The sequence below is a fragment of the Culex pipiens genome, chromosome 2, assembly GCF_016801865.2.
Source record: "Culex pipiens pallens isolate TS chromosome 2, TS_CPP_V2, whole genome shotgun sequence".
Classification (NCBI taxonomy): Eukaryota; Metazoa; Arthropoda; class Insecta; order Diptera; family Culicidae; genus Culex; species Culex pipiens.
The window spans coordinates 13,139,875-13,166,404 of NC_068938.1; the positions used below are offsets into that span (position 1 = coordinate 13,139,875).

Genomic DNA, 26,530 nt, shown 5'->3' on the forward strand with positions numbered 1-26,530 from the left:
GGGGTAGAGAGAGAATGCCATCGGGAATCACGAGACACAAGAAGAGATCTCACGAGCTATGGTGACGGTTGCTATACTCTCTGATGATTTTTGTGCAGAGATAATCAAATGATCGCTTCTTCTATCACTCAGTTGCAACACTAGCTTATACAAAAAACACTTTGTTTCACAATTGTTTACATTTATTTGTAAAAGCAATAAACGTACAAAATATGCTTATCATCTACCGAAAAAATGCATGCATAACACGTGAATGTGATTTTGTTAGTGTGTGTGTGTTGTGATGTATGGCGTCACTGTAGATATTCTGCACACAAAAAACTAGAGAACAGAACAATGGAAACGAATATGTTTGCACCCTGATTCGTTGTTTCGTGATGTTGATCGTCTTCGTCGTCGTCTAAGTAGCTCCATTTAGCAGCAGCTCGTCGTTGTAGTGCGTAATCATGTAGTCGTGGTAGTACATCATGATCGCCAGCGGTTGCCCCAGGATGATCGAGGCCCACACGACGGTATTGCCGAGCCGTGGGCCGTAGTTCCGTTCCATAAACTTGGACACGAACGAGAGCGGAATCTGCGCCATCATGCCCATAAAGGCCCAGATCTTGAAGGTCTTGAGCGGGACCGACACGAGGTACTCGTGGAAGAAGGCACTGAAGAAGAAGACCGTAACGGTGGCCGCCTGCTTTGGGCAGCCAAGGTCGAGCATCGGAAGGTAGAGGTGTCGGACGCACCAGTTGTGCACGGGCATGTTCCAGTTGCGCCAGAAGATGTCAATGTTGTTGGCGTTCCACCAGTCGTTGTAGAACTTGCGGTCGGCAAAGTGCAGCACTTCGCCCATCAGGTTCAGGAACGAGTGGAAGGTCAGGTAGAAGAAGCACAACCACATCAGGTGGTTCGGGATGGCCAGCTTGAGGAGGCGTTCGCTTGTCTTGGTCAGGTCCATGTTGGAGAACGGAATTAGCGAGTTGCGCACCGACGGGATCATCCACTGCTGGAACAGACCCATCACGATGTGCCATCCGATGACGACCTCGAGGAGGCGTTTGATGAGGAAGCGCTTTCGGATGCGGGAAGTCCGCGGGAAGTTGAGTTCGTAGCAGAGCGTTGGAGCCAGCAGGAAGTAGAGCAGATCCTTCAGGTGCAGGTTGTTCGGGTAGAGGACCAGATCGGGGATGGCTTTGTCTTTGGAGTCTGAGTTTGGACGGAAGCCGTTAGCGGTTCCGTTGGTCCCGTTGGAGCCGTTGTGTTCGCGTTCGTTTTCTGGAAAGGAGAGGGAATAGGTTAGTTAAGTTTTGAAATGATGATTTGGAATTGGAATTTTGTCTGAATAAAATTTTGTCCATGAATTCCGTATGTCAAGAGACGAGCAATTCTCTACGAAATCGGTATTTTTTCTTAAATTTTAATTTTTGTATTTTTTAATCCGACTGAAACTTTTTTGGTGCCTTCGGTATGCCCAAAGAAGCCATTTTGCATCATTAGTTTGTCCATATAATTTTCCATACAAATTTGGCAGCTGGCCATACAAAAATGATACATGAAAATCCAAAAATCTGTATCTTTTGAAGGAATTTTTTGATCAATTTGGTGTCTTCGGTAAAGTTGTAGGTATGGATAAGGACTACACTGGAAAAAAATGATACACGGTAAAAAAAATTTGGTAATTTTTTATTTAACTTTTTGTCACTAAAACTTGATTTGCAAAAAAACACTATTTTATTTTTTGATATGTTTTAGAGGACATTAAATGCCAACTTTTCAGAAATTTCCAGGTTGTGCAAAAAATCTTTGAGCGAGTTATGAATTTTTAAATCAATACAGATTTTTTCAAAAAATCGAAAAATTGGTCGCAAAAATTTTTTATCTTCATTTTTTGATGTAAAATCATATTTGCAAGACTAACATTTTAAAAGGGCGTAATATTGAATGTTTGGCCCTTTTAAAATGTTAGTCCTGGTTTAAAAATTTTAAAAATATTTTTTTCGAAAAAATCGGAAAATTTTACGAATGTTTCATATTTTAATATTGAAAATCGGACCATTAGTTGCTGAGATATCGACATTAGAAAATGGTGGGTTGTTTGGGTGAGACTTAGAAAACATCAATTTTCCTGTTTTTAAACCTTTGCATGGCAATATCTCAGCAACTAAGGGTCGTATCAACAAAGTTCATTAAAGCAAAATATATAGAATGTTCTCAGCGTTCCAAAAATATTTTTTTCAAAGGTGGGCAAACATGGGCACTTATTTAAAAAAATAAAAAACTTCGACTATTTTCAAAAAAGTTACCTTAAAATGGCTATAACTTGAAAACGGTGGTTTTTATCAAAAATTCACTAAGTACTTTTTGATTGCAAATTCGATTTTACATCGAAAAATGGAGTTGAAAAGTTTTTGCGACCAATATTTCGATTTTTTGAAAAAATCTGTATTGATTCAAAAAATCATAACTCGGTCAAAGATTTTTTGCACAACCTGGAAATTTCTGAAAAGTTGGCATTTTATGTCCTCTAAAACATATCAAAAAAAAAAAAAAATAAAAATAGTTTTTTTTTGCATATTAAGTTTTAGTGACAAAAAGTGAAATTAAAAATCACCAAGTTGTTTTACCGTGTATCATTTTGACAAAGAACTTTGTCCTAAGGTTTCTATACGGGGTGTCAATCCAAAATTTTCGCGAAGCGAAAACGTTACGTGACGAATTCCCCTCTCGGCAAATTTCCCCTCTTTTTGGTGCACGCTGGTTGGATGAGCGAACGTTTCCCAATCAGTCAATCGAGAGACGTGAGATTGATGTATCTAAAATCACCCCCACTCCACCTCATAATTTTCGGATCGTCGACGAGCCAACAAAACTCGGCTCGGTCGGTCCCGAAAATTCATTCTATTGCTGGACGTCGACGAGAACACATCAGAAGCAGATGGCCTGGTGGCCCGGTAGCAGACGGCCTGGAGGTCCGGGAGCAGATGGCTTGGAGGCAAGGACCAGCTAAGACATGCCAGTCGCGGGAGTCGATCATTGGAACTGGCCACCACCTGGACTGGAGCGGTCGGAGGCCCCGCGGATGTTCCGATGGGGGGACATTTGCCGAACCGTAAGAGTGGGGGCAATATGGGTATCAAACTTTATGGTTTTTGATACTGGACATGAAATTTGACATTTCGGCAATAGTGGCCACAATCTGGAGTGGTCGGAGGCCCCGCGGATGTTCCGATGGGGGGACATTTGCCGAACCGTAAGAGTTGGGGCAATATGGGTATCAAACTTTATGGTTTTTGATACTGGACATGAAATTTGACATTTCGGCAATAGTGGCCACAATCTGGAGTGGCCGGAGGCCCCGCGGATGTTCCGATGGGGGGACATTTGCCGGACCGTAAGAGTTGGGACATTATGGGTATCAAACATTATGGTTTTTGATACTGGACATGAAATTTAACATTTCGGGAATAGTGGCCACAATCTGGAGTGGCCGGAGGCCCCGCGGATGTTCCGATGGGGGGACATTTGCCGAACCGTAAGAGTTGGGGCAATATGGGTATCAAACTTTATGGTTTTTGATACTGGACATGAAATTTGACATTTCGGCAATAGTGGCCACAATCTGGAGTGGCCGGAGGCCCCGCGGATGTTCCGATGGGGGGACATTTGCCGGACCGTAAGAGTTGGGACATTATGGGTATCAAACATTATGGTTTTTGATACTGGACATGAAATTTAACATTTCGGCAATAGTGGCCACAATCTGGAGTGGCCGGAGGCCCCGCGGATGTTCCGATGGGGGGACATTTGCCGAACCGTAAGAGTTGGGGCAATATGGGTATCAAACTTTATGGTTTTTGATACTGGACATGAAATTTAACATTTCGGCAATAGTGGCCACAATCTGGAGTGGCCGGAGGCCCCGCGGATGTTCCGATGGGGGGACATTTGCCGGACCGTAAGAGTTGGGACATTATGGGTATCAAACATTATGGTTTTTGATACTGGACATGAAATTTAACATTTCGGGAATAGTGGCCACAATCTGGAGTGGCCGGAGGCCCCGCGGATGTTCCGATGGGGGGACATTTGCCGAACCGTAAGAGTTGGGGCAATATGGGTATCAAACTTTATGGTTTTTGATACTGGACATGAAATTTGACATTTCGGCAATAGTGGCCACAATCTGGAGTGGCCGGAGGCCCCGCGGATGTTCCGATGGGGGGACATTTGCCGGACCGTAAGAGTTGGGACATTATGGGTATCAAACATTATGGTTTTTGATACTGGACATGAAATTTAACATTTCGGCAATAGTGGCCACAATCTGGAGTGGCCGGAGGCCCCGCGGATGTTCCGATGGGGGGACATTTGCCGAACCGTAAGAGTTGGGGCAATATGGGTATCAAACTTTATGGTTTTTGATACTGGACATGAAATTTGACATTTCGGCAATAGTGGCCACAATCTGGAGTGGTCGGAGGCCCCGCGGATGTTCCGATGGGGGGACATTTGCCGAACCGTAAGAGTTGGGGCAATATGGGTATCAAACTTTATGGTTTTTGATACTGGACATGAAATTTGACATTTCGGCAATAGTGGCCACAATCTGGAGTGGCCGGAGGCCCCGCGGATGTTCCGATGGGGGGACATTTGCCGGACCGTAAGAGTTGGGACATTATGGGTATCAAACATTATGGTTTTTGATACTGGACATGAAATTTAACATTTCGGCAATAGTGGCCACAATCTGGAGTGGCCGGAGGCCCCGCGGATGTTCCGATGGGGGGACATTTGCCGGACCGTAAGAGTTGGGACATTATGGGTATCAAACATTATGGTTTTTGATACTGGACATGAAATTTAACATTTCGGCAATAGTGGCCACAATCTGGAGTGGCCGGAGGCCCCGCGGATGTTCCGATGGGGGGACATTTGCCGAACCGTAAGAGTTGGGACATTATGGGTATCAAACATTATGGTTTTTGATACTGGACATGAAATTTAACATTTCGGCAATAGTGGCCACAATCTGGAGTGGCCGGAGGCCCCGCGGATGTTCCGATGGGGGGACATTTGCCGAACCGTAAGAGTTGGGACATTATGGGTATCAAACATTATGGTTTTAGATACTGGACATGAAATTTAACATTTCGGCAATAGTGGCCACAATCTGGAGTGGCCGGAGGCCCCGCGGATGTTCCGATGGGGGGACATTTGCCGAACCGTAAGAGTTGGGGCAATATGGGTATCAAACTTTATGGTTTTTGATACTGGACATGAAATTTGACATTTCGGCAATAGTGGCCACAATCTGGAGTGGTCGGAGGCCCCGCGGATGTTCCGATGGGGGGACATTTGCCGAACCGTAAGAGTTGGGGCAATATGGGTATCAAACTTTATGGTTTTTGATACTGGACATGAAATTTGACATTTCGGCAATAGTGGCCACAATCTGGAGTGGCCGGAGGCCCCGCGGATGTTCCGATGGGGGGACATTTGCCGGACCGTAAGAGTTGGGACATTATGGGTATCAAACATTATGGTTTTTGATACTGGACATGAAATTTAACATTTCGGCAATAGTGGCCACAATCTGGAGTGGCCGGAGGCCCCGCGGATGTTCCGATGGGGGGACATTTGCCGAACCGTAAGAGTTGGGGCAATATGGGTATCAAACTTTATGGTTTTTGATACTGGACATGAAATTTGACATTTCGGCAATAGTGGCCACAATCTGGAGTGGCCGGAGGCCCCGCGGATGTTCCGATGGGGGGACATTTGCCGGACCGTAAGAGTTGGGACATTATGGGTATCAAACATTATGGTTTTAGATACTGGACATGAAATTTAACATTTCGGCAATAGTGGCCACAATCTGGAGTGGCCGGAGGCCCCGCGGATGTTCCGATGGGGGGACATTTGCCGAACCGTAAGAGTTGGGGCAATATGGGTATCAAACTTTATGGTTTTTGATACTGGACATGAAATTTGACATTTCGGCAATAGTGGCCACAATCTGGAGTGGTCGGAGGCCCCGCGGATGTTCCGATGGGGGGACATTTGCCGAACCGTAAGAGTTGGGGCAATATGGGTATCAAACTTTATGGTTTTTGATACTGGACATGAAATTTGACATTTCGGCAATAGTGGCCACAATCTGGAGTGGCCGGAGGCCCCGCGGATGTTCCGATGGGGGGACATTTGCCGGACCGTAAGAGTTGGGACATTATGGGTATCAAACATTATGGTTTTTGATACTGGACATGAAATTTAACATTTCGGCAATAGTGGCCACAATCTGGAGTGGCCGGAGGCCCCGCGGATGTTCCGATGGGGGGACATTTGCCGAACCGTAAGAGTTGGGGCAATATGGGTATCAAACTTTATGGTTTTTGATACTGGACATGAAATTTAACATTTCGGCAATAGTGGCCACAATCTGGAGTGGCCGGAGGCCCCGTGGATGTTCCGATGGGGGGACATTTGCCGGACCGTAAGAGTTGGGACATTATGGGTATCAAACATTATGGTTTTTGATACTGGACATGAAATTTAACATTTCGGCAATAGTGGCCACAATCTGGAGTGGCCGGAGGCCCCGCGGATGTTCCGATGGGGGGACATTTGCCGAACCGTAAGAGTTGGGGCAATATGGGTATCAAACTTTATGGTTTTTGATACTGGACATGAAATTTAACATTTCGGCAATAGTGGCCACAATCTGGAGTGGCCGGAGGCCCCGCGGATGTTCCGATGGGGGGACATTTGCCGGACCGTAAGAGTTGGGACATTATGGGTATCAAACATTATGGTTTTTGATACTGGACATGAAATTTAACATTTCGGCAATAGTGGCCACAATCTGGAGTGGCCGGAGGCCCCGCGGATGTTCCGATGGGGGGACATTTGCCGAACCGTAAGAGTTGGGGCAATATGGGTATCAAACTTTATGGTTTTTGATACTGGACATGAAATTTAACATTTCGGCAATAGTGGCCACAATCTGGAGTGGCCGGAGGCCCCGCGGATGTTCCGATGGGGGGACATTTGCCGGACCGTAAGAGTTGGGACATTATGGGTATCAAACATTATGGTTTTTGATACTGGACATGAAATTTAACATTTCGGCAATAGTGGCCACAATCTGGAGTGGCCGGAGGCCCCGCGGATGTTCCGATGGGGGGACATTTGCCGAACCGTAAGAGTTGGGGCAATATGGGTATCAAACTTTATGGTTTTTGATACTGGACATGAAATTTGACATTTCGGCAATAGTGGCCACAATCTGGAGTGGCCGGAGGCCCCGCGGATGTTCCGATGGGGGGACATTTGCCGGACCGTAAGAGTTGGGACATTATGGGTATCAAACATTATGGTTTTTGATACTGGACATGAAATTTAACATTTCGGCAATAGTGGCCACAATCTGGAGTGGCCGGAGGCCCCGCGGATGTTCCGATGGGGGGACATTTGCCGAACCGTAAGAGTTGGGGCAATATGGGTATCAAACTTTATGGTTTTTGATACTGGACATGAAATTTAACATTTCGGCAATAGTGGCCACAATCTGGAGTGGCCGGAGGCCCCGCGGATGTTCCGATGGGGGGACATTTGCCGGACCGTAAGAGTTGGGACATTATGGGTATCAAACATTATGGTTTTTGATACTGGACATGAAATTTAACATTTCGGCAATAGTGGCCACAATCTGGAGTGGCCGGAGGCCCCGCGGATGTTCCGATGGGGGGACATTTGCCGAACCGTAAGAGTTGGGGCAATATGGGTATCAAACTTTATGGTTTTTGATACTGGACATGAAATTTGACATTTCGGCAATAGTGGCCACAATCTGGAGTGGCCGGAGGCCCCGCGGATGTTCCGATGGGGGGACATTTGCCGGACCGTAAGAGTTGGGACATTATGGGTATCAAACATTATGGTTTTTGATACTGGACATGAAATTTAACATTTCGGCAATAGTGGCCACAATCTGGAGCGGCCGGAGGCCCCGCGGATGTTCCGATGGGGGGACATTTGCCGAACCGTAAGAGTTGGGGCAATATGGGTATCAAACTTTATGGTTTTTGATACTGGACATGAAATTTAACATTTCGGCAATAGTGGCCACAATCTGGAGTGGCCGGAGGCCCCGCGGATGTTCCGATGGGGGGACATTTGCCGGACCGTAAGAGTTGGGACATTATGGGTATCAAACATTATGGTTTTTGATACTGGACATGAAATTTAACATTTCGGCAATAGTGGCCACAATCTGGAGTGGCCGGAGGCCCCGCGGATGTTCCGATGGGGGGACATTTGCCGAACCGTAAGAGTTGGGGCAATATGGGTATCAAACATTATGGTTTTTGATACTGGACATGAAATTTGACATTTCGGCAATAGTGGCCACAATCTGGAGTGGCCGGAGGCCCCGCGGATGTTCCGATGGGGGGACATTTGCCGGACCGTAAGAGTTGGGACATTATGGGTATCAAACATTATGGTTTTTGATACTGGACATGAAATTTAACATTTCGGCAATAGTGGCCACAATCTGGAGTGGCCGGAGGCCCCGCGGATGTTCCGATGGGGGGACATTTGCCGAACCGTAAGAGTTGGGGCAATATGGGTATCAAACATTATGGTTTTTGATACTGGACATGAAATTTGACATTTCGGCAATAGTGGCCACAATCTGGAGTGGCCGGAGGCCCCGCGGATGTTCCGATGGGGGGACATTTGCCGGACCGTAAGAGTTGGGACATTATGGGTATCAAACATTATGGTTTTTGATACTGGACATGAAATTTAACATTTCGGCAATAGTGGCCACAATCTGGAGTGGCCGGAGGCCCCGCGGATGTTCCGATGGGGGGACATTTGCCGGACCGTAAGAATTGGGGCAATATGGGTATCAAACTTTATGGTTTTTGATACTGGACATGAAATTTGACATTTCGACAGCAGTGGTCACAATCCGGAGTGGCCGGAGGCCCCGCGGATGTTCCGATGGGGGGACATTTGCCGGACCGTAAGAATTGTGGCAATATGGGTATCAAACTCTATGGTTTTTGATACTGGACAGTTGCATTTGGCCATTATCTGAAGTTAAGCAGTTAAAATAAATTGCTTATTAGGCAGGAAGTAATAAATAGATTACTGCGATACACATTTTTTTTGTGCCGCTGCGAAAATCTTTTTCTGGAAATTTAGAATAACTATCGCGTAATTAATTAGAGCCCTGTAAAGGGCAGTTCTAATGTCTGCGATTCAAATTTCCTTTAATGCCGCCGATTGCTTGCAACAGCCTTGCAAAAACATTCCCGCATCTTGGTAACTTTCGAGTAGTGAAGAAAAGTCAATTGATTTCACCTCGCTTTCTATTTCAGCTCCACTTGCAATTTCCGTCCCGTTAGTTCGATAGGACGTTAATTATAAGGGAATCTTGGGGAAATTTGGACCGGACATTCTAATCGAAAATTTCAACAATCATCTTGCAAAGTTCTTTGTCATACTGGTCATGTGTAACATAACCACCTGCACCTTTTTTTTTTCAGTGTAGTCCATATCCATACCTACAACTTTGCCGAAGACACCAAATCGATCAAAAAATTCCTCCAAAAGATACAGATTTTTGAATTATCTTATATCATTTTTGTATGGCCAGCTGCCAAATTTTTATGGGAAATTATATGGACAAACTAATGATGCAAAATGGCTTCTTTGGGCATAACGAAGGCACCAAAAAAGTTTCAGTCGGATTAAAAAATACAAAAAACTCGAATGACCGAAATCTGAGAGAACTGCTCAGAAGTCGTTTGGAAACATTAGTTTTTTCCATACAAGCAAGCTTCCCTGCACCGTGCGGTACACGCGGTACACTTGCACCTCGGGTTTGCTTTGCGCCTGCTTTGTTCGGTTTACACCCGTACCCGACTCACACGAACCGAGGGTATTTTGGTTCATCGTACCAGTGCACCACGACACTCTCGGTTTGCCGCGTCGGTTTTGTGTCTGGCACTCACCCATGGCATGAACCCGGTGTATTAGCCAAGGTGCTTCACTCGTCACGAGCCGAGGTACGTGCCGTGGTAAGCGCTGGCGGTACAAAACGGGTTCAATACCACGACACGTACCACGGCACGCTGGGTTCATGCCATGGGTGAGTGCCAGACACAAAACCGATGGGGCGAGCCGAGAGTGTCGTGGTGCGCTGGTACGATGTACCAAGATACCAATACAAAAATGGGTTCAGGCACGTACCGAAGCTAGAAAACCAAACCCGCGGTGTGCGTTGGCACTGGCGCATGGGAAGCTTGCATACAAGGCTCAATTTTGAATTAATTTTAGAATAAATAAACATCCAGATTTTTTTTGTTCTGCTGTTCTTCATTGAAAGTTGAATTCCACAAATATGTATTTTTTACTTTCAAATTATTTTGTATGTTTTTGGGTTTTTTTTAAGCAAAAGTATAGTATAACAAAATAAAAAAAAAAAACCTTAGGTTTATATTTTGTGGAAATGAGTTTGTCTCAGTGTCATCTAATGAGCTTTCATTTTTTAACTCGCGATATCTCGGAAACAATTGGTCCGATTTTCAATGTGTTAAAATGAAATAACATAAATTTTGTGAAATTCTCTGCTCTTTTTAATGAAATTAATTTCGAAATTTATAATCAGGACTAACCAATAAAAAGCGCTTACTTGTAAAATGCCATTTCCAAATAATGGGCCTTATTTTGAAATTTCGAGATTACTTTTAGAAGAGCTGAAAATTTCATTAAAGTTTTACTCTTTAACATTGAAAATCTAATCAATAGTTTCCGAGTTATCGCGATTTGCGAAATTGGGGCTTATTAGACGTCACTGAGAAAAACTATTTTTCATAAAATTTAAATTTTGATGGGCTGCAACAAGCAGTCTGATTCAAAAAGTAAAAAAAAGTCTAGAATAGAACACTGATGAAGTCTGCAAGTAGTAGACGAAATACGTATCTGTCAAGATATTAAAAATATATAGCGGAATTAAAAGGAGCAACTCGGCTCTTTGTATTCATAGTAATGCATTCTGCTAAAACGCTCAACCAAACCACAATAAAAAAAAAGATTGTAAGAATTTTTCTCAAATTTTTTATGGTATTTTTTTGTTGATGCGCTTTTCTGTCAATAAAGCATTTTTAAATTTCAAACAATTGAGCATTATTGGAAAAAAATCGTAAACGGTGCACTTCATCAAAAAATGTGTAAAATAATTTCGAATATAAATTTGATTTTGCAATTAATTGTAATTTTTTTGACAAATTTAAAGTTCTCTTTTCTAAGAAATCATTTTTTCCAAAAATTATCTCTCGTCCAGATTTGGCACCATCATAACTTAACTCTAGAGTAAAAGATGATTTTTTTCGGTCACATAAAAAATCGGAATTTTTTAAAAACACTTGCGAATTCAATTTTAAGTAATGGAAAATCGAATAATAAAACTAAAAAAATTGCTGGTTATTTATTTATTTTTCTCAAAAATTCAATTTCAATTTTGCTTATAGGACCTAATAAAAAAAGTCTAGAATTAAGTTAATGAAAATATTTTCTGACGTCAGTTTTTTATGTAATTTGCAATCGAATAGCATTTTACAGATTGTTTGATAAAGCCACTTAAAGCTTAATTTTAACTGAAAAAAATCAGTTTTTACATTTTTTTATTGCCCATTTTTGAAAATAGTTTATTTTCGAAAATTTAAATGAACGTCCAATAAAATGGCCTAAGAGACATTGAGAATAGAAGAAAAAAAAACAACCTATTATTTTGCAGTACCAAAATCTAAGAACTCAATGATCTAATTTTCAATGTTTAAAAATGAAACATTCGTGAAATTTTCCGATCTTTTCGAAAAAAATATTAAAAAAAAATTAAGCAACTCTAACATTTTAAAATGTCCTAATATTGGATTTTAGGAAGTATAATCTTTTTGAAAAAAAAAGTTAATCAAAATCATTTACCATTTTTTTCTGAGTAGTCCTTATCGATACCTACAATTTTGCCGAAGACACCAAGCCGATCAGAAAATTCCTTCAAAAAATACAGATTTTCGAATATTTAATTTACGTATAATTTTTGCATGGACAAGTGTCAAAATTGTATGGAGCCTTGTATGGGCACTAAATGGCTTTTTTGGTCATAAGGAAGGCCCCCAAAAAATTTGAGCCAATTAAAAAAATATATATAAAATCCATTTTCATTTAGAAAAAATACAAATAAAAGTCGATTTGTAAAGTAAAAACAAAACATGTCCAAAATGACCTCCTAAAAATTGCCGAAAAACTAATTTTGAAATTACAAAAGGTATAACTTACGTATCACCCCGATGGAAACGCTCTGCCGACGCAGCTTCCGAGGGCCACGCTGCTTGAGGTTGGCGCGGCACCACATGTTGACCTGCACGTAGCTCCACAGCTTCAGGAACAGGATACAGTACAGGAAGCACACCGCCATGGCACCCACTGTGGGAAGTTGAGTAGAGGCAAACAAGTTGCAGTTAGATTACATGGCACGTGGACTTGGAGCTCAAGTAATTACCGCACGCGAGAGAGGGTTGGTGTGCAATTAAGTGCGGATTTTTTTTTCAATCTCTCGAGCACAAAGACGCAAGGCTTAAACCGACACTTACCGAGACTAAAGGTATGCCCTCTGACGTGAATGAACACCATCGGGATCAGAACGACCACAATGATGTTGATCACGTGCACGACCATGCCGACATTCTCCAGAGTCGTGGTGCTCATTCCAAACAGCAAATGCGTGTCTTTGGCCAGGCACTTTTCGACCACCAGGCAGAGCACGACCGGGATCACCGAATCTGTAACGGAAAAGGTCATTAGAGCCAACCGGAAGTCACCACCCCCGCCAAAACCAACTCACACAACACCAGCGCCAACGACGGGTAGCCCTCGCCCTCGCCCTTCCCCGTCAGAACCACGAACCACTGGACGGGATCAACGCGAATTCCATACCTGACGAGATCGAACAAAACCATCACTACCTGCACATAGCCCGGAGGCATCAAACTTGCTACGTACTTGATAAGATTTTCGAGCACCAGCCGAAAGCCTCCCATCGTGAGCAGCAGAAAGCCCCAATTGACCAGGCCGGTAAAGTTGCCAAAGCCCGAACTCCACGAGAACAGCGAATCCCGCGGTTGGTGGCATCTGGAAGAAGTGAGTTATAAGCGAAACGAAAAGGAGACCACTTTAATGGCCTTGTTCCGGGAAGGATGAATGGCCATTAGAATGGGACATGGTTTGCGGTGCAGCATGTTTGACATGACTTTATTTGTTGGGAAATGAAAGTGCAAGTGAAATCTTGAACTTTGCTTGTTTAAAGGAATCTGACTCCATCTAACTCACTCCATCCAATTTGCTGATATGCACTATTTAAATAACTTATTTTGTAAAACTTTTGATGGAAACTTGCTTGCTCACTTCCTATTGAGATTTATCACTCGATTTCAGTTGGAATCGCTTTTTATGAGCTGAAATTGAACGTCAAAGTGCCGATTTGGCAACATAAGATGCACGATGGAATTTGATGTCAAAGCAATAAAAAAATTTAAAAAATTGTCCATGATTTGATTATCTACAGTCTTATACAAACTATTGAAAATCGAACATCTAGTGCGTACATCCCGGGAAATCCCGGGACAAAATTGCCAGGATTTTTCAAAATTTGGGAATTCCCGAATCCCGGAAATTTTTCTATTTCGTACCGGGAATTCCCGAAATTGGAAAAAATATATCAAATTTTGTTCTGAAAATTAAGATTTTGGAGAGGAAGTTAAAATAAAAATGTCGAATACTAAAAAAATGATAAAATAAAAAAAATATTTAAATTTTACATTGACTGGTATCATTTTATTGGTTGTCTTTTTTCGTTATTTTAGACATTTTAAAAGATGTCATTTATAAAAAAATATATATGTTTATTATGGTGCCCAGAAAAAATGACCCCCTGCTCCACAACGGATTTTTGAGTTATTTTAGACATCTGTGTCAATTTTGAGCGAAATTGGTTGAGATTAAACCATTGATACCCGAGCCTGAAGTTAGTGAAAAAAATGTGTTTCATACAAAAATGACATTTTTAAATCGCTAATAACTTTTCAGGATCGAGTTTTACAGCTTTGGTATGTTGTACAAAGTTGTAGAGCATTAAATTTCCAATAAGATTCTCACTTTTGGGAATATTTGGATAGAAATAGTGCTCCGTGCAGATCAAACAATAAGAACATAGTTTTTTTCATACATTTTTTTCGATTTTTCCCATACAAACTTCACCCCGGAGTATCAATGGGTAAATGTTGACCAATTTTGCTCATATTTGGCCCAGAGTCCTAAAATAGCTCAAGGAACAATAATCAGCTTGTGGAGCGAGGTTTTGAAAAAAAGTCCCATATTCTGGGCACCCTAATGTTTATAGTTTACTTTATTTGAATCACACTGGATTAAAATTTTTGGTGCGTATAAAATCAAAAGCACAACAAACAAAAAAAACTAAAAAATCTTTCAAGCTACCGTCGTCAGGGGTGACATTGGGTCTGGGAGGTGAGATTGGGTCATAACATTTTCAGCATTTTTGTATGACCCAATCTCACCCCCCCAGACCCAATGTCACCCCTGATGACGGTATCTAAAATATGTTATCCTTGTTTAGTTTGAAATGTAGATTATCACCAATTAATAATTTTGAGCTTATTATATGATTTTAAGCTTGAAAAACATAACAATTATAATAAAAACATAGATTTTATGACATATTTTTGCTGTTTTCCGGGAAATTCAGAACCCGGGAAAATTAGACGCCCTACGAACATTGCATAGTAAAAATTTCAGATAATTAATTCTGCTGGAATTATATAAAACAGTCCAGACTCGCTTATCCGAAGTTCGATAATTTGATGGTTTCTAAGGGTGTCTCCACGACTCAGAGCAAACACTGAAGCAAATCAAATATGCTTAAAAAAAATAAAATTTCAACGATTTAATAAAACTTAAAAAAATGAAAATAAGGAAATTTAAGAAATTATAAATAATATAATTTTATAAAAACAAAAAACATTAAAAAAAACAAACATCAAATTGAAAAAACAGACGACTAAAAAATAAATAAATAAAAAGAAACAAAAACAGTTTTAAAAAATCAAGCAATTCTAAACATTCTAAAAAAATTAAACTTTAAAATTTTCAAAAAATCAAGAAAAAATTAAAATATCCAAAAACAACAAACTAAAAATACGGAAAATCCCCTTTTTTTCAAATTGGCAAACTTATTTTTTTGTTGAATATTGTAACTTGAAATCTTCTACAATTTCGCATTTTTTTAGATTTTTTTTTATTCGAACAATACTGTGTCAATCCGAAAAAAAAGTCATTTTGCATAATTAGTTTTTCCTAGTTCGTTATAAAATTCTCCATACTATTTTGCGGACTGGCACACAAAATGAGCATGTGAACATTCGACAATCTATCTATTTCTGATCGACACCCAGCAAGGTTGTAGGTTATGATTAGAACTTTTTTGAAAAAAATGGTACACGGAAAAAAATTCTCAATCTTTGTATCATTAAAGTAGAGTTTAAGATGGTACTCAAAACATAACTTTAAAAAATGCAGAAAAAATCAAAAATATTGCCTAAAAAAACTTCAAAAATATTTTTTTAAAGTAAAATCGAATTTGCAATCAGAACTGACTGCACAGATTTTTGATTTTAAGTTCCGTTTTCTAGTTACATGTATTTCTGAGTTTTTTTTTCTTTTTGAATTTTGACTTTGCTGGATGCTGAAGTATCGTCATCTGGGGCGAATAGGGACTGCTATTTTAGCTTAGTTACTACACAATATTTGGATATGTTTGAGTGGTTTTGGATAGAACAGACAAGGAATAACAAAAATAGTTCATCGATTTCTCAATTTGAAGCTTTTAAATGCTCTAGAAACTGGTTTCCCTTTCCAGACTGTAGTCCCTATACGCCCCAAATGACGATACAGCCTGTTTTTCGGCTTTCTCCATTTGGTGCAGCAGAGCGCCACCTTGGTATATGAGCAACCTTTTATTTACGCGCATTTTTTAAATGATTGGTAAACCTGACTTTTATCAAAATAAAAGCCGTAGTTTTTTAACCGACGGTTTGTTTAATAATCCTTTAATAAAAAAAGTTTTAGTATGTTTTTCAATGACAAAAATCGGAAAATGGAAAGATTTCTGTATCATACTTTAGAAACATTTTCTTCAACATAAGAAAAATAATTTGAATTATATTTCGAAGCATTTAAGGAAACTAATCCAATAAATTAGAAAAAAGATTTTTGCGCGTAAGAAATAGCACAGATTTGATGTTTGTGGATAAAAATTAAGCATTTCCTGCATTATACCAGAATTTCACAATTTACAATTTTTACCCCAACTAAATAACTTCACTTTTTTAGAATTTTCTCCTCTTTTCTATAAAAAAAATTAATTTAAAAATCAAGTTCAATATTCAATATTAAATTGAAAAAAAAATTAAGTTCAATATTCGAAAATGTCCAAATCGATCATAAAATAGCACAACCAACCTGTCACAAATTTTGAAGTGTTGTTTGAGGCCCAATAGGCATACAAAAACTAAGTTATTTGTTGTTATTTCTTAAAATAATCTCAAAATCTCAATAGACAAAAACCATGATATTATAAAAAATCAATTGATAGTTTTGAAATTTTCAGTCGAGGTTATGATTTGAAGGGATTCAAAATTTCACAAGCGATACATTTTGTAAATTTAATAATAATTTTTCGATTAATTTTGAAAACCTTAAAAAAAGAAACAAATTTATGTCGACTATATTCAGTAAGCCAGTTCCGCTTCCTCAAAAGAACATCAATCTGTTAGCACGTGCTTGCAAGTCTTCACCTCGCCGTGCAGCACGAAATTAACATGCAATTCAATTCGTTCGCCCGATAAGAACCTCCAAATTCGGTCATTGATTCCTGTCGCCGTTATCACCAGTTGTAATTGAAACCAATTTCCTGAACTGCTCGAACGATTTAAATTCGTGTGCACACATCTGCTCTTGGTGACAGCCAAAACGAGGGCGCGCGCAAAAACGTGATAAGAGTCGAAACTGGTTTGCTCGCAGTCAAAGTCCAACTGACTCACGCTCTCTGATGTACTCACGGTTTGTCCGGCTGTAACTTTCGCTGTTTGGTCGTCTTGGTGGTGATCTCCTCGGCCCTCGTAACGCTTTGTGTCCGCCGGTAGCGAATCTTTTTCTCCTCAGATTCGTGCGACATCTTTGTTTCTGTCATGGTCTTTGGGCTGTGCTCTTTGGTTGGTTGGTTTCTGCAAGAAAGAAGAAAGATTGCATCGCTGATAAGAATTGGTTGATGCGCCAACAGGGGTCGACCACTGATAAGATTGCGATGTTGCGATTGAACCAGGGTTCCGCTTTATCTCGCCGGTCGCAAAACTTTATGGACGCTGGACCGGCTGGAAATGTTTACAAGCCACGTTCGATAGCCGAAAGTTTGACGTTATCGAGCCGGCTTATTGTTTAGATAAGACAAAAATAGCTTCCTCGAACGATGTTGTTTTTGGGGCAACTAAATTGCTTTGAAAGCAGGAAGACGCCATTGTTTCAATTGAACCCAGAGTTAGTGTAAATTGCCCAAATTGCTCCCTCCAAAAACCGAATGCATCGAAAGAAATCAAAAGCAAACAAAAGTGAACGTTTCATGAACGCGTTTGATGATGGACGGGGTGGCGGGGCCAGGCCAAGTTCAGGGTCGTCCGGTACTGAGCTGTACTAACAGCTTAGTCCGTCACTAAAGTCAGTCTACGTACTCCTGGGTGTGAGTAGAGTTTTGGGTTTCGTAAACTTTTTTTTCTGTCACGTCATGCTGGCGTTTTGTTTCTTTGCGACGGCGCCGGGCAGGATGATGCACCTTTTACTTTGTTGTTAAACATTTAAAAAAGGGGGCAGTTTTGCAGTTGAAGTTGAGAAATGTGCATTGCTCAATCATGTCTGCAGGTATTCAATTTTTATTTGTACAATATTTAGATGTTTTTGAGCGGTTTCAAGGTAGAATGGATCAAAAAATAAGAATAAAAATAGAACATTGTAAACATTGTAGCAAAAACATGCTAAAAGTCATCTCATGTCAAAGAACTCACGGTTGGTCCGGTTGTAATGTTGGCTGCCTGATCTCATCGGTTGTGATCTCCTCGGCCTTCGTAACACTAGGTGTCCGCTGATTGCGAATCTTCTCCTTAGATTCGGGCGACATCTTTGATTTTTTCCTGCTTTTTCGACCGCTTTTTGGTTTGTTGATTTGTTGTGTCCTGCAGGAAGAAAAATTGCATCGCTGATAAGAACTGAAGCTGGCAAAATGACAGTTTTGTGGGGTTCTCAACCTTTTTAATTCCATTTCGCTCTCAGATTGCAAAAACGTTATATGAGTGAAGTTATGCTCTGTACTCACGGTTGGTCCGGTTGTAAGCTTTGCTGTTTGGTTTCCTTGGTGGGGGTCTCCTCAGCCCTCGTAACGCTTTGTGTTTGCCGGTTGCGAATATTTTTCCCCACAGATTCGTGCGACACCTTTTCCTCCTCAGATTCATGCGACATCTTTCTGCAAGGAAGAAAGAATGCATCGCTTATAAGAACTAATGCTGAAAAATTACAGTTTTGTGTAGTGTTCTTCAATCTATAGCAGTGGTTCTCAACCTTTTCCGTTTCATTCCCCCTTGACTTATCCTCGAGAATTTTAATCCTCCCTCATATGTTTAACATCCAAATGTGAGGATACTGAAATTAACTGATTATATGTTTGACGATAATTATCTGGGTGATGAAGAGAGAGAATGCGTAACGTGATTTTCGAATGATCCCACTTTGTTTACATCTACAAAGTAGGCTGTTCAAGCACAAGCATGACTTTCCTTTACTGGTAAAAGAGCTGTTTTATAAACAGTGGTATGTGTTTTATTTTGTCTAGTTTTTGACTTTTTTGCTGTAAAATTGTGTGTTTTTTCAAGTTTCGATCGGTTAGAAGATGTTTTTCTTTTTTACGGGTGACGACGAACTGAGACGAGAGTTTCATTCTGCGATAACGCAGATATATTCCCTGGCTGATTTTGCAATCCTGCAGCTCTTCCTGGTCCATCGAAAAAACATCGCTAATTCTAGCGAAGCTGATCCAACAAACTGAGAAGATTCACACTAAACCAGTAGGTTTTCAAACGGAATCAAACAGTAAAGACAGCTTCTGGATGGATACAACCGCATCGACACCATCCAACAACTTCCATTCATAATTATAAAAAATGACGGTCTCGCCTTCAACATCCTCAGGATTTCTTGACTTCAACTCCTCAAAAGCCACACATTTTTCATTCCTGGGAAAAAAAACAAAACAACTTTTATGATCGATAACAATACTCTCTTCTTTTGGCGAACAGTAAATTGGTTCCACTTTGATAGTTTAAAATTGAGGCCGTTTTGCAAACCACTATTCAGCACCCAGATAATTATTATGATGGATTTTTTTTTAAAATAGCTTCATGTTGAAAGAATTCAAACAGTTATTTTTGTAAATTTATTCAAGTAAGAAAAAAGCAATACTTAATATTAACAAATTTTCTTCGAGCTGCTTTTGCATAATTAAATTCAAAACTTCAAATAACTTTATTAATAGCCTTCTCATTCTTATTTTTATGAATGTTTGGAAAAACACAAATACAGTCCAGACTCGATTATCCGAAGCCTCGATTATCCGAAGTTTCGATTATCCGAAGTTCGATTATCCGAAGGTTTGTATGGGACTTCGGTTAATCGAATCACGAACAAAAATTTTTTTTTTCGTTTTTTTTTCTTGTTTTAAACATCAAATTCGCGTTCTGCAACCCCATTTTTGTCAAATTTGAATAGTTGATTGCCTATTGGCCGTTGCAAATATTTTTCAAAGTTTATGTCGCCCCCCCCCCCCCTTCAAAATCGTTCCGAAAAATCAGGGGGCAAAAAAATATTAAAGAAAACATATATATATATAATTATAATCAACTGAAAACAATTTTAAATGCATTTTCCCGCGTTTTAAATCAAATTTAACATGTCTGAGATTGACCGCAAAAGTTTATTTTTTTCGGCGAAAAACAATCTCTTCAATAATTGGATATTCTGAAAACTAATGATTGCAAAAAAACTGGGCAGATGTATGCATTTTACACTTTTTTCATTCAAATGTTAATACCATGGCTTGTAATTTCAATTTTTTTACTTTTTTATTTTTTTGCCCCCCCCCCCCCCCCTCGTCTTTGGCTAGAGTTGAGGGACATAAACTTTGAAAAATATTTGCAATGGCCTAAATAATAAAATGCATTTTTTCAATATTTCAACACCGCCATATTGGCCGCCATCTTGTATTTAAAAGTTTTAAATCACTTTATCGTAGTTTAGGGGTCATACTTTAGCTCGACAATAAAAAATCAGGCATCGAAAAAAAAAAAATACTTTCGTGATTCGATTATCCGAAGTTTCGATTATCCGAAGTGAAATTTTTCCGAGGCCTTCGGATAATCGAGTCTGGACTATGCTCACAGTTATATTTTATGAAACCCCATTTTTGTAAACTGTCTTTTTTTAATGCTCCACTTATTTCTCTGTAAATTCTCACAGTGATAAAAGTTTATTGAACTATATTTTATGATAACTGTTCACAAAATCGTTCAAAAACATTAATAAAAAAAAGTTATTTAATTTTTAAACTTAATTTTAAACATATTTTTCAAAAAAAATATAAGCAAAAAGTATCCCAAAACGCCTATTACAGTCCAGACTCGATTATCCGAACTCCTCGGAAAAATTTCGCTTCGGATAATCGAATTACAAAAAAAATTAGGTAATTCTCTACCAACTCACACGAAATCGGAAAAGTTGCCCCGACCCCTCTTCGATTTGCTTGAAAATTTGTCCTAAGGGGTTACTTTTGTCCCTGATCACGAATCCGTTTTTTGATATCTTGTGACGGAGGGGCGGTACGACCTCTTCAATTTCTGAACTTGCGAAAAAATACATGTTTTTCCAATAATTTGCAGACTGAAATGGTTATGAGATGGAAATTTTGAGTCAAAGGGACTTTTATGTAAAACTAGACGCCCGGTTTGATGATGTAATCAAAATTCCAAAATACGTATTTTTCATAAAAAAAACACTAAAAAAGTTTTAAAAACTCTGCTATTTTCCGTTATTCGACTGTAAAAAAAATTGGGACATGTCATTTTAAGGGAAATAAATGTACTTTTCGAATCTACATTGACCCAGAAGGGATTTTTCATTTTGAAAAAAATCGTGTTTTTTTCTAACTTTGCAGGGTTATTTTTTAGAGTGTAACAGTGTTCTACAAAGTTGTAGAGTAGACAATTACAAAATTTTTGATATGTAAAAAAATATGGAGTTTGCTTGTAACCATCACGAGTCATCGCGATTTTAAGAAAAAAAGTTTTGATTATTTATATTATTTTTTTTTGTAATTGTCGCGGAGAATTACCCAATTGCAAACTACTCTAAAATGATTAGAATTTTTAAATCCAAAATGGCAGCCATAATGGCGGAAGAAATATTGAAAAAATGTATTTTTTTTATTTAATAGGCAATCAACCGCTAAATTTGACTAAAATTGGGTCGCAGAACTTAAATTTGATGTTAAACGAAAAAAAACAAGAAATTTTTTTTTCGTGATTCGATTACCTGAAGTCTTATACAAACCTTCGGATAATCGAGTCTGGACTGTAATGAAAAAAAAAAAGTTCAAGATGGTATGTCAGAGACATAACCGAAAGACATAGGACCAAACAATTTTAATGAGATTGTTGATGTTTTTGGATTGCTAGTGAAATTTATAATGAGATTATTTCAATTTGATTCATAGATTTGTCGGCAAAATTGTCATAAATGTTCCCCCAAGGTGAACCTTCCATGAGGGCACCGGCATTTCCAGGTTGTGGCCACTACTGTCAAAATGGCTATTTTCATGTTCAGTATCAACAACCATGAATTTTGATACTCATACTGCCAAAACTCGTATGGTTCTGTAAATGTCCCCCCTGGGCCCCGGGGGAATCTGCTTCGAGGGCACCAGCCAGTACAGGTTGTGGCCACTACTGTCGAAATCTTAGTCGAAATGGCCATTTTCTCTTATGGTTCTGTAAAAGGCCCTCCGGGCCCCGGGGGAACCTGCTTTGAGATCACCGGCCACTCCAGGTTTTGGCCACCACTGTCGAAATGGCAATTTTCATGTTCAGTATCAAAAACCATGAATTTTGATACCCATATTGCCACAACTCGTATGGTTCTGTAAATGTCCCCCCTGGGCCCCGGGGGAACCTGCTTCAAGGGCACCAGCCAGTGCAGGTTGTGGCCACTACTGTCGAAATGGCCATTATAATATTCAGTATCAAAAACCATGAATTTTGATATCCATTTTGCCAAAACTCTTATGGTTCTGTAAAAGGCCCTCCGGGCCCCGGTTGAACCTGCTTTGAAATCACCGGCCACTCCAGGTTGTGGCCACTACTGTCGAAATGGCCATTATCAAAAACCATGAATTTTGATACCCATATTGCCAAAACTCGTATGGTTCTGTAAAAGGCCCTCCGGGCCCAGGGGGAACCTGCTTTGAGATCACCAGCCAGTACAGGTTTTGGCCACCACTGTCGAAATGGCCATTTTTCATGAGATCCGCCGCATCATAGCGACTTCCACCGGTCCGCTTGGTGCGGCTTTGTACGAAGTTCCTCCTTCTGCTGCTGGTGGTTCTTCCTTCTGGTTGCTGATCCTCTTCTTCTATTGGCTGCTGCTGCTGCTGCTCCGCGCTGGCTCGATGTACCCGGTTCGAGTGCTCGTTCCAAAGTGACTTGCTTTTGCGAAATTTTCTGCTTAAATAGCGGCACAGCCGGAGAACGGCACAAAAGGGGCGCGGCCTCGAATGCATACGCTCGCTCTGATTGGTCATCTGCCCGATTTGAAATGAAAAATGACTCATTTTGATTGCATGTTTTAAGCGCTTTAACTATGTTTAGTCAAAGTTATTGTGAAATAAAACGATAGCTTAAGTCTTCCCCTTTCGACTGGTGATTGAATCTTCTGGATTAATCGATTGGGGGAAAAGATATAAGCGTTTGAAATATGTCATTTTTTTTCGCACGCTTGTGACGGTTTAGATCGAATTTCTGAACTGGCCCCCCAATATAGTAAGTAGAGACATAGTCCTATGTCAAAAAACAGTGAAAATTTGGCAAAATTTTAATGGATTTATAAAACATGTCTTGCCAAAGTTCACGTCTTTTCTGAACTGTGGTCTAAACAACACACATTTGTAAAATGCTTAGTACTCTTTTTGATTATGAACACAAAAAATTCATACATTGCTAACTAGTTTGAAATCGATTGTATACATATTTTTCTTTTTTTTTATTTTCCGATTTTTTGGGACAATTTACAATACAAAAACTTTGAAAAAATTCAATTGTACATAAAAAAACTTGGAAATTTATAAAAAAAAAATAAAAGAAGTTATAACAAATAAGCTAATGAACGATAATTTTCAAAATTTGATCATGTTTTTTTAAACTCCTGGTATTTTTCATAAAAGCAAAAAAAAAATTCTTAAAAATCATCAAATCTACACCGATTTTACCATGCTTATTTTTGGATATAAGAAGACGACACTTTTACATCTAAAAAAAAATTATACCTCGGTCTCACCAAACTTGCAGTCGGTCTGTTTCCAGCCATTTTCTGATAACTGAAAGTTAAAACATATAAAAAACACGAATCTCTCAATTTAATTTAAAGTTTATTAACTTAACAAAAAAGTCAGTGACTCAAAAATTTTACAAGTTTATTACGTTTCATTGAAAGAAGTATTTGGACAAAAACTAGATAAATCAATTCATATGTGCGTAATTATAAACAGTCAGTGGTAAAATTCTACAATAAAAAAATAATAAACAGTAAACAAATGAATCATTACCCTTATAAAATCGAGGGGAAGCATGAAGTTTGGGGTCCCCAGAAATACGTGCACTTTGAATTTTTCAAAAAATATTTAGACAGGGCCAAATGGTTTTTCTCCAAAGTTTTTATGGAGAATTGGGCCGGTTCTTCGCTCTTGCATAGAACCAAAAAATTGCATGCAATATGTAGGAGTATCAAACAGCACTAATTCTCCATACAAACTTTGGAGAAAAACCGCTCCACCCTGTTGATTTTTGAAAAAATCAAAGTGTACGTGTTTCTGAGGACCCCAAAGTTCATGCATCTCTGCGAGTTGGGCCTGCGCAGAAATTTTGTTGGTCGGTATAATTATTTCAATTGATTAACTGATATCTTTATTTAAAAATTTAATTGAGTAGAAATCAACGGAACGTATCAAACATATTTTTCGAGTTGTTTAATTTTTTGTAACATCAGTAGTTAAAAAAAAAAACATTTATCAAACTATTGACCTCTGGATTCAAATTCAGTGCGCTGTCTGATTGATCCACATAAGCGATTGAACCCTGTGCCGTTTTTATCTTTTTTAAATATTTAAAAATGATTTAAGTTGAGTTTTGAATTCTTTTGAACGTAAGATTTTTTCACAAAGGCAGTTCATTGAAATTATTTTCTATTTCAAAAAATATTTTTTTTACCAGATAATTTCTGTGAGATTTTGCATTTTGTTGTATCAGCTTTTTTATGAATGTTTTCTAATTCTGTTATTTAAAAAAAGTTTTCCATCAAAGTTCATTTTTAAATAATAGTTCTAATTATTTCTAAATCGCAGTAAAAATTCACATCTAAACTTGAACTTGACCTAGTAAACGTCGTCGTCAAGTAGTTACCTTGCCGCCTTCCTGACAACAATCTCCAAGCAGTACAACACAGTGCAGTGAGGTGGTAAACGACCTCTGACCTTCGCGGTCAACCTCCCCTCCAAACATCGGCCTGTTGCCGTTTGACTGCTTTCTTATCTGAACGCCATATATAAATTACAATTCCCACCATCATGTTGTAGTACTATACCACGCGTTATGCGTTCTGTGTGATGCAATCTTTCCTCGATTAGGGCAGCTTTAAAGATTAGCTCCGGAGAGGGTAAATTGTCAATTGTTGCACAGGATTTTTTGATTTCCCCAAGAAAAAATCTGGAACTAGAATTGCCAATTTGCTCCAATTGTAGGTCGCACGATTTAAACTGCACTTTGAGCTCAACTACTGACCTTGATTAAGTCGTTGGCGTTCGCTGAACTACATGCATGTACAGAGACTCAACAATTTGCTGCTGCTCCGGTCCGGCTGCGGCTGATCATTAAATCTCGCGACCCCTGTTCAAGGCGTTCCAAAGTGCGCGCCGAAAACCGGTTCCACGCGACACACGCGTGTGCAATTTGTTGATGTTTTTGAAGTTCAAACCCGCGGTATTTTCCTTCTTAATGTATTCCACCTTTTTTATTGGTGTAGCGTTGACTTCAAAGCAGCATAGAACACAAACATAAATCACTTTGTGTTGTCATCTTTACCCTATGCACAACGAGTCACTAGATTTTTTTTTATTGTTTCACACTTTTACTATTGTTATACGAATACGTACAAAGGCACACACTGTGTGTTACACTCTCACTTATATAACATACAAAAGGCACTTTTCTTTTTTAATTTCTCGATGGAGTCACGAAGTAGGCCGCGTTCTTTATCAGCTAACCTGGCTAGCTTGTCGATGGTGGATGCTTCTTCCCAGGCTACTGCGACTCAACTGACCAACGATCGCGGGAATCAGCTCAGAATCGAACCCAGCCCGCGGCCGGCTTATCAGCTCAGCGCGGATTCAGGCTATCAATCCACCTTGCAATGCAATGTGCACACTAAACAAATCAAGCTTCGCTGACGTTATCCACTATCAGCTGAACGTCGTAGAAGAGAACATTCGGGAGGGAAGACACGGAACAAAAAAGCTGAAGTTCTAATCTAAGTTAATTGAACGAGAGGGACTGTTACGACGACGACCGCACGTACGGAACTAATGGAGCAATCGATTGCTATCTACTATACGGCCAACGTTCTGGGAGAGGCAACACTAAGTAGCTATACAACGCTTAACGTATACTCAATTAGCTGGAAAAGAGTGTTGGTGCGTGGTGGTACGACCACAACTTCCAGCCGGCAACCGCCGATGGTACAAACACTTTGAAGGAGGGTGGAATGAGTTGTAAACAAAGTAGCGTTTATTTTTAGAAAATAATATTGCAAATTTGTTATTTCACACACGAATTAAACTTATAATACTTGAAAACATCACTAAAAACTGCTCAAAACATATTACTGATGAAAACAAACAAAATCAACACCCGGCTTCGATGCACCTTGCACCACTGATGGAATGTGGAACCATACAGAGAAACAAAAAAAAAAAAACATAATAACAAACCGGGCCCCCCTCTTCAACAGATGTTGCATGTTTTTATGTTGAATGGCAAAC

General features: G+C 39.6%; 1 protein-coding gene across 4 annotated transcripts; it reads right to left on the reverse strand.

Annotated features, from left to right (window-relative positions):
- Positions 1-229: 229 nt before the first annotated feature.
- LOC120413867 (diacylglycerol O-acyltransferase 1) lies at positions 230-26,078 on the reverse strand. 4 transcript variants are annotated; one of them, XM_052708073.1, is made up of 9 exons: positions 25,275-26,077; positions 18,497-18,643; positions 18,189-18,356; positions 17,193-17,357; positions 13,063-13,191; positions 12,905-12,996; positions 12,654-12,842; positions 12,340-12,486; positions 230-1,263 (listed from the first exon to the last, which is right to left on the reverse strand). In XM_052708073.1, the coding sequence occupies exons 2-9, from the start codon at positions 18,637-18,639 to the stop codon at positions 401-403; spliced, it is 1,896 nt and encodes a 631-aa protein (XP_052564033.1). In that variant the 5' UTR covers positions 18,640-18,643; positions 25,275-26,077; the 3' UTR covers positions 230-400. The 4 variants fall into 4 exon arrangements, with proteins under 4 accessions (XP_052564033.1, XP_052564032.1, XP_039430768.1 ...); XM_052708072.1 differs by having other exon boundaries at positions 12,905-13,191; positions 25,275-26,078; XM_039574834.2 differs by lacking the exon at positions 18,189-18,356 and having other exon boundaries at positions 12,905-13,191.
- Positions 26,079-26,530: the final 452 nt, after the last annotated feature.

What these genes read in the sequence shown, in the direction of transcription:
- LOC120413867 (XM_052708072.1), bottom strand. Translation starts at nt 18,639, where the DNA reads ATGTCGCATGAATCTGAGGAGGAAAAGGTGTCGCACGAATCTGTGGGG. An exon ending in AAGTTACAGCCGGACAAACC is followed by an intron (nt 13,192 to 17,192) that starts GTGAGTACATCA and finishes CACTTCTTCCAG; the next exon opens with ATGCCACCAACCGCGGGATT. An exon ending in CGTTTCCATCGGGGTGATAC is followed by an intron (nt 1,264 to 12,339) that starts GTAAGTTATACC and finishes TCTCCTTTCCAG; the next exon opens with AAAACGAACGCGAACACAAC.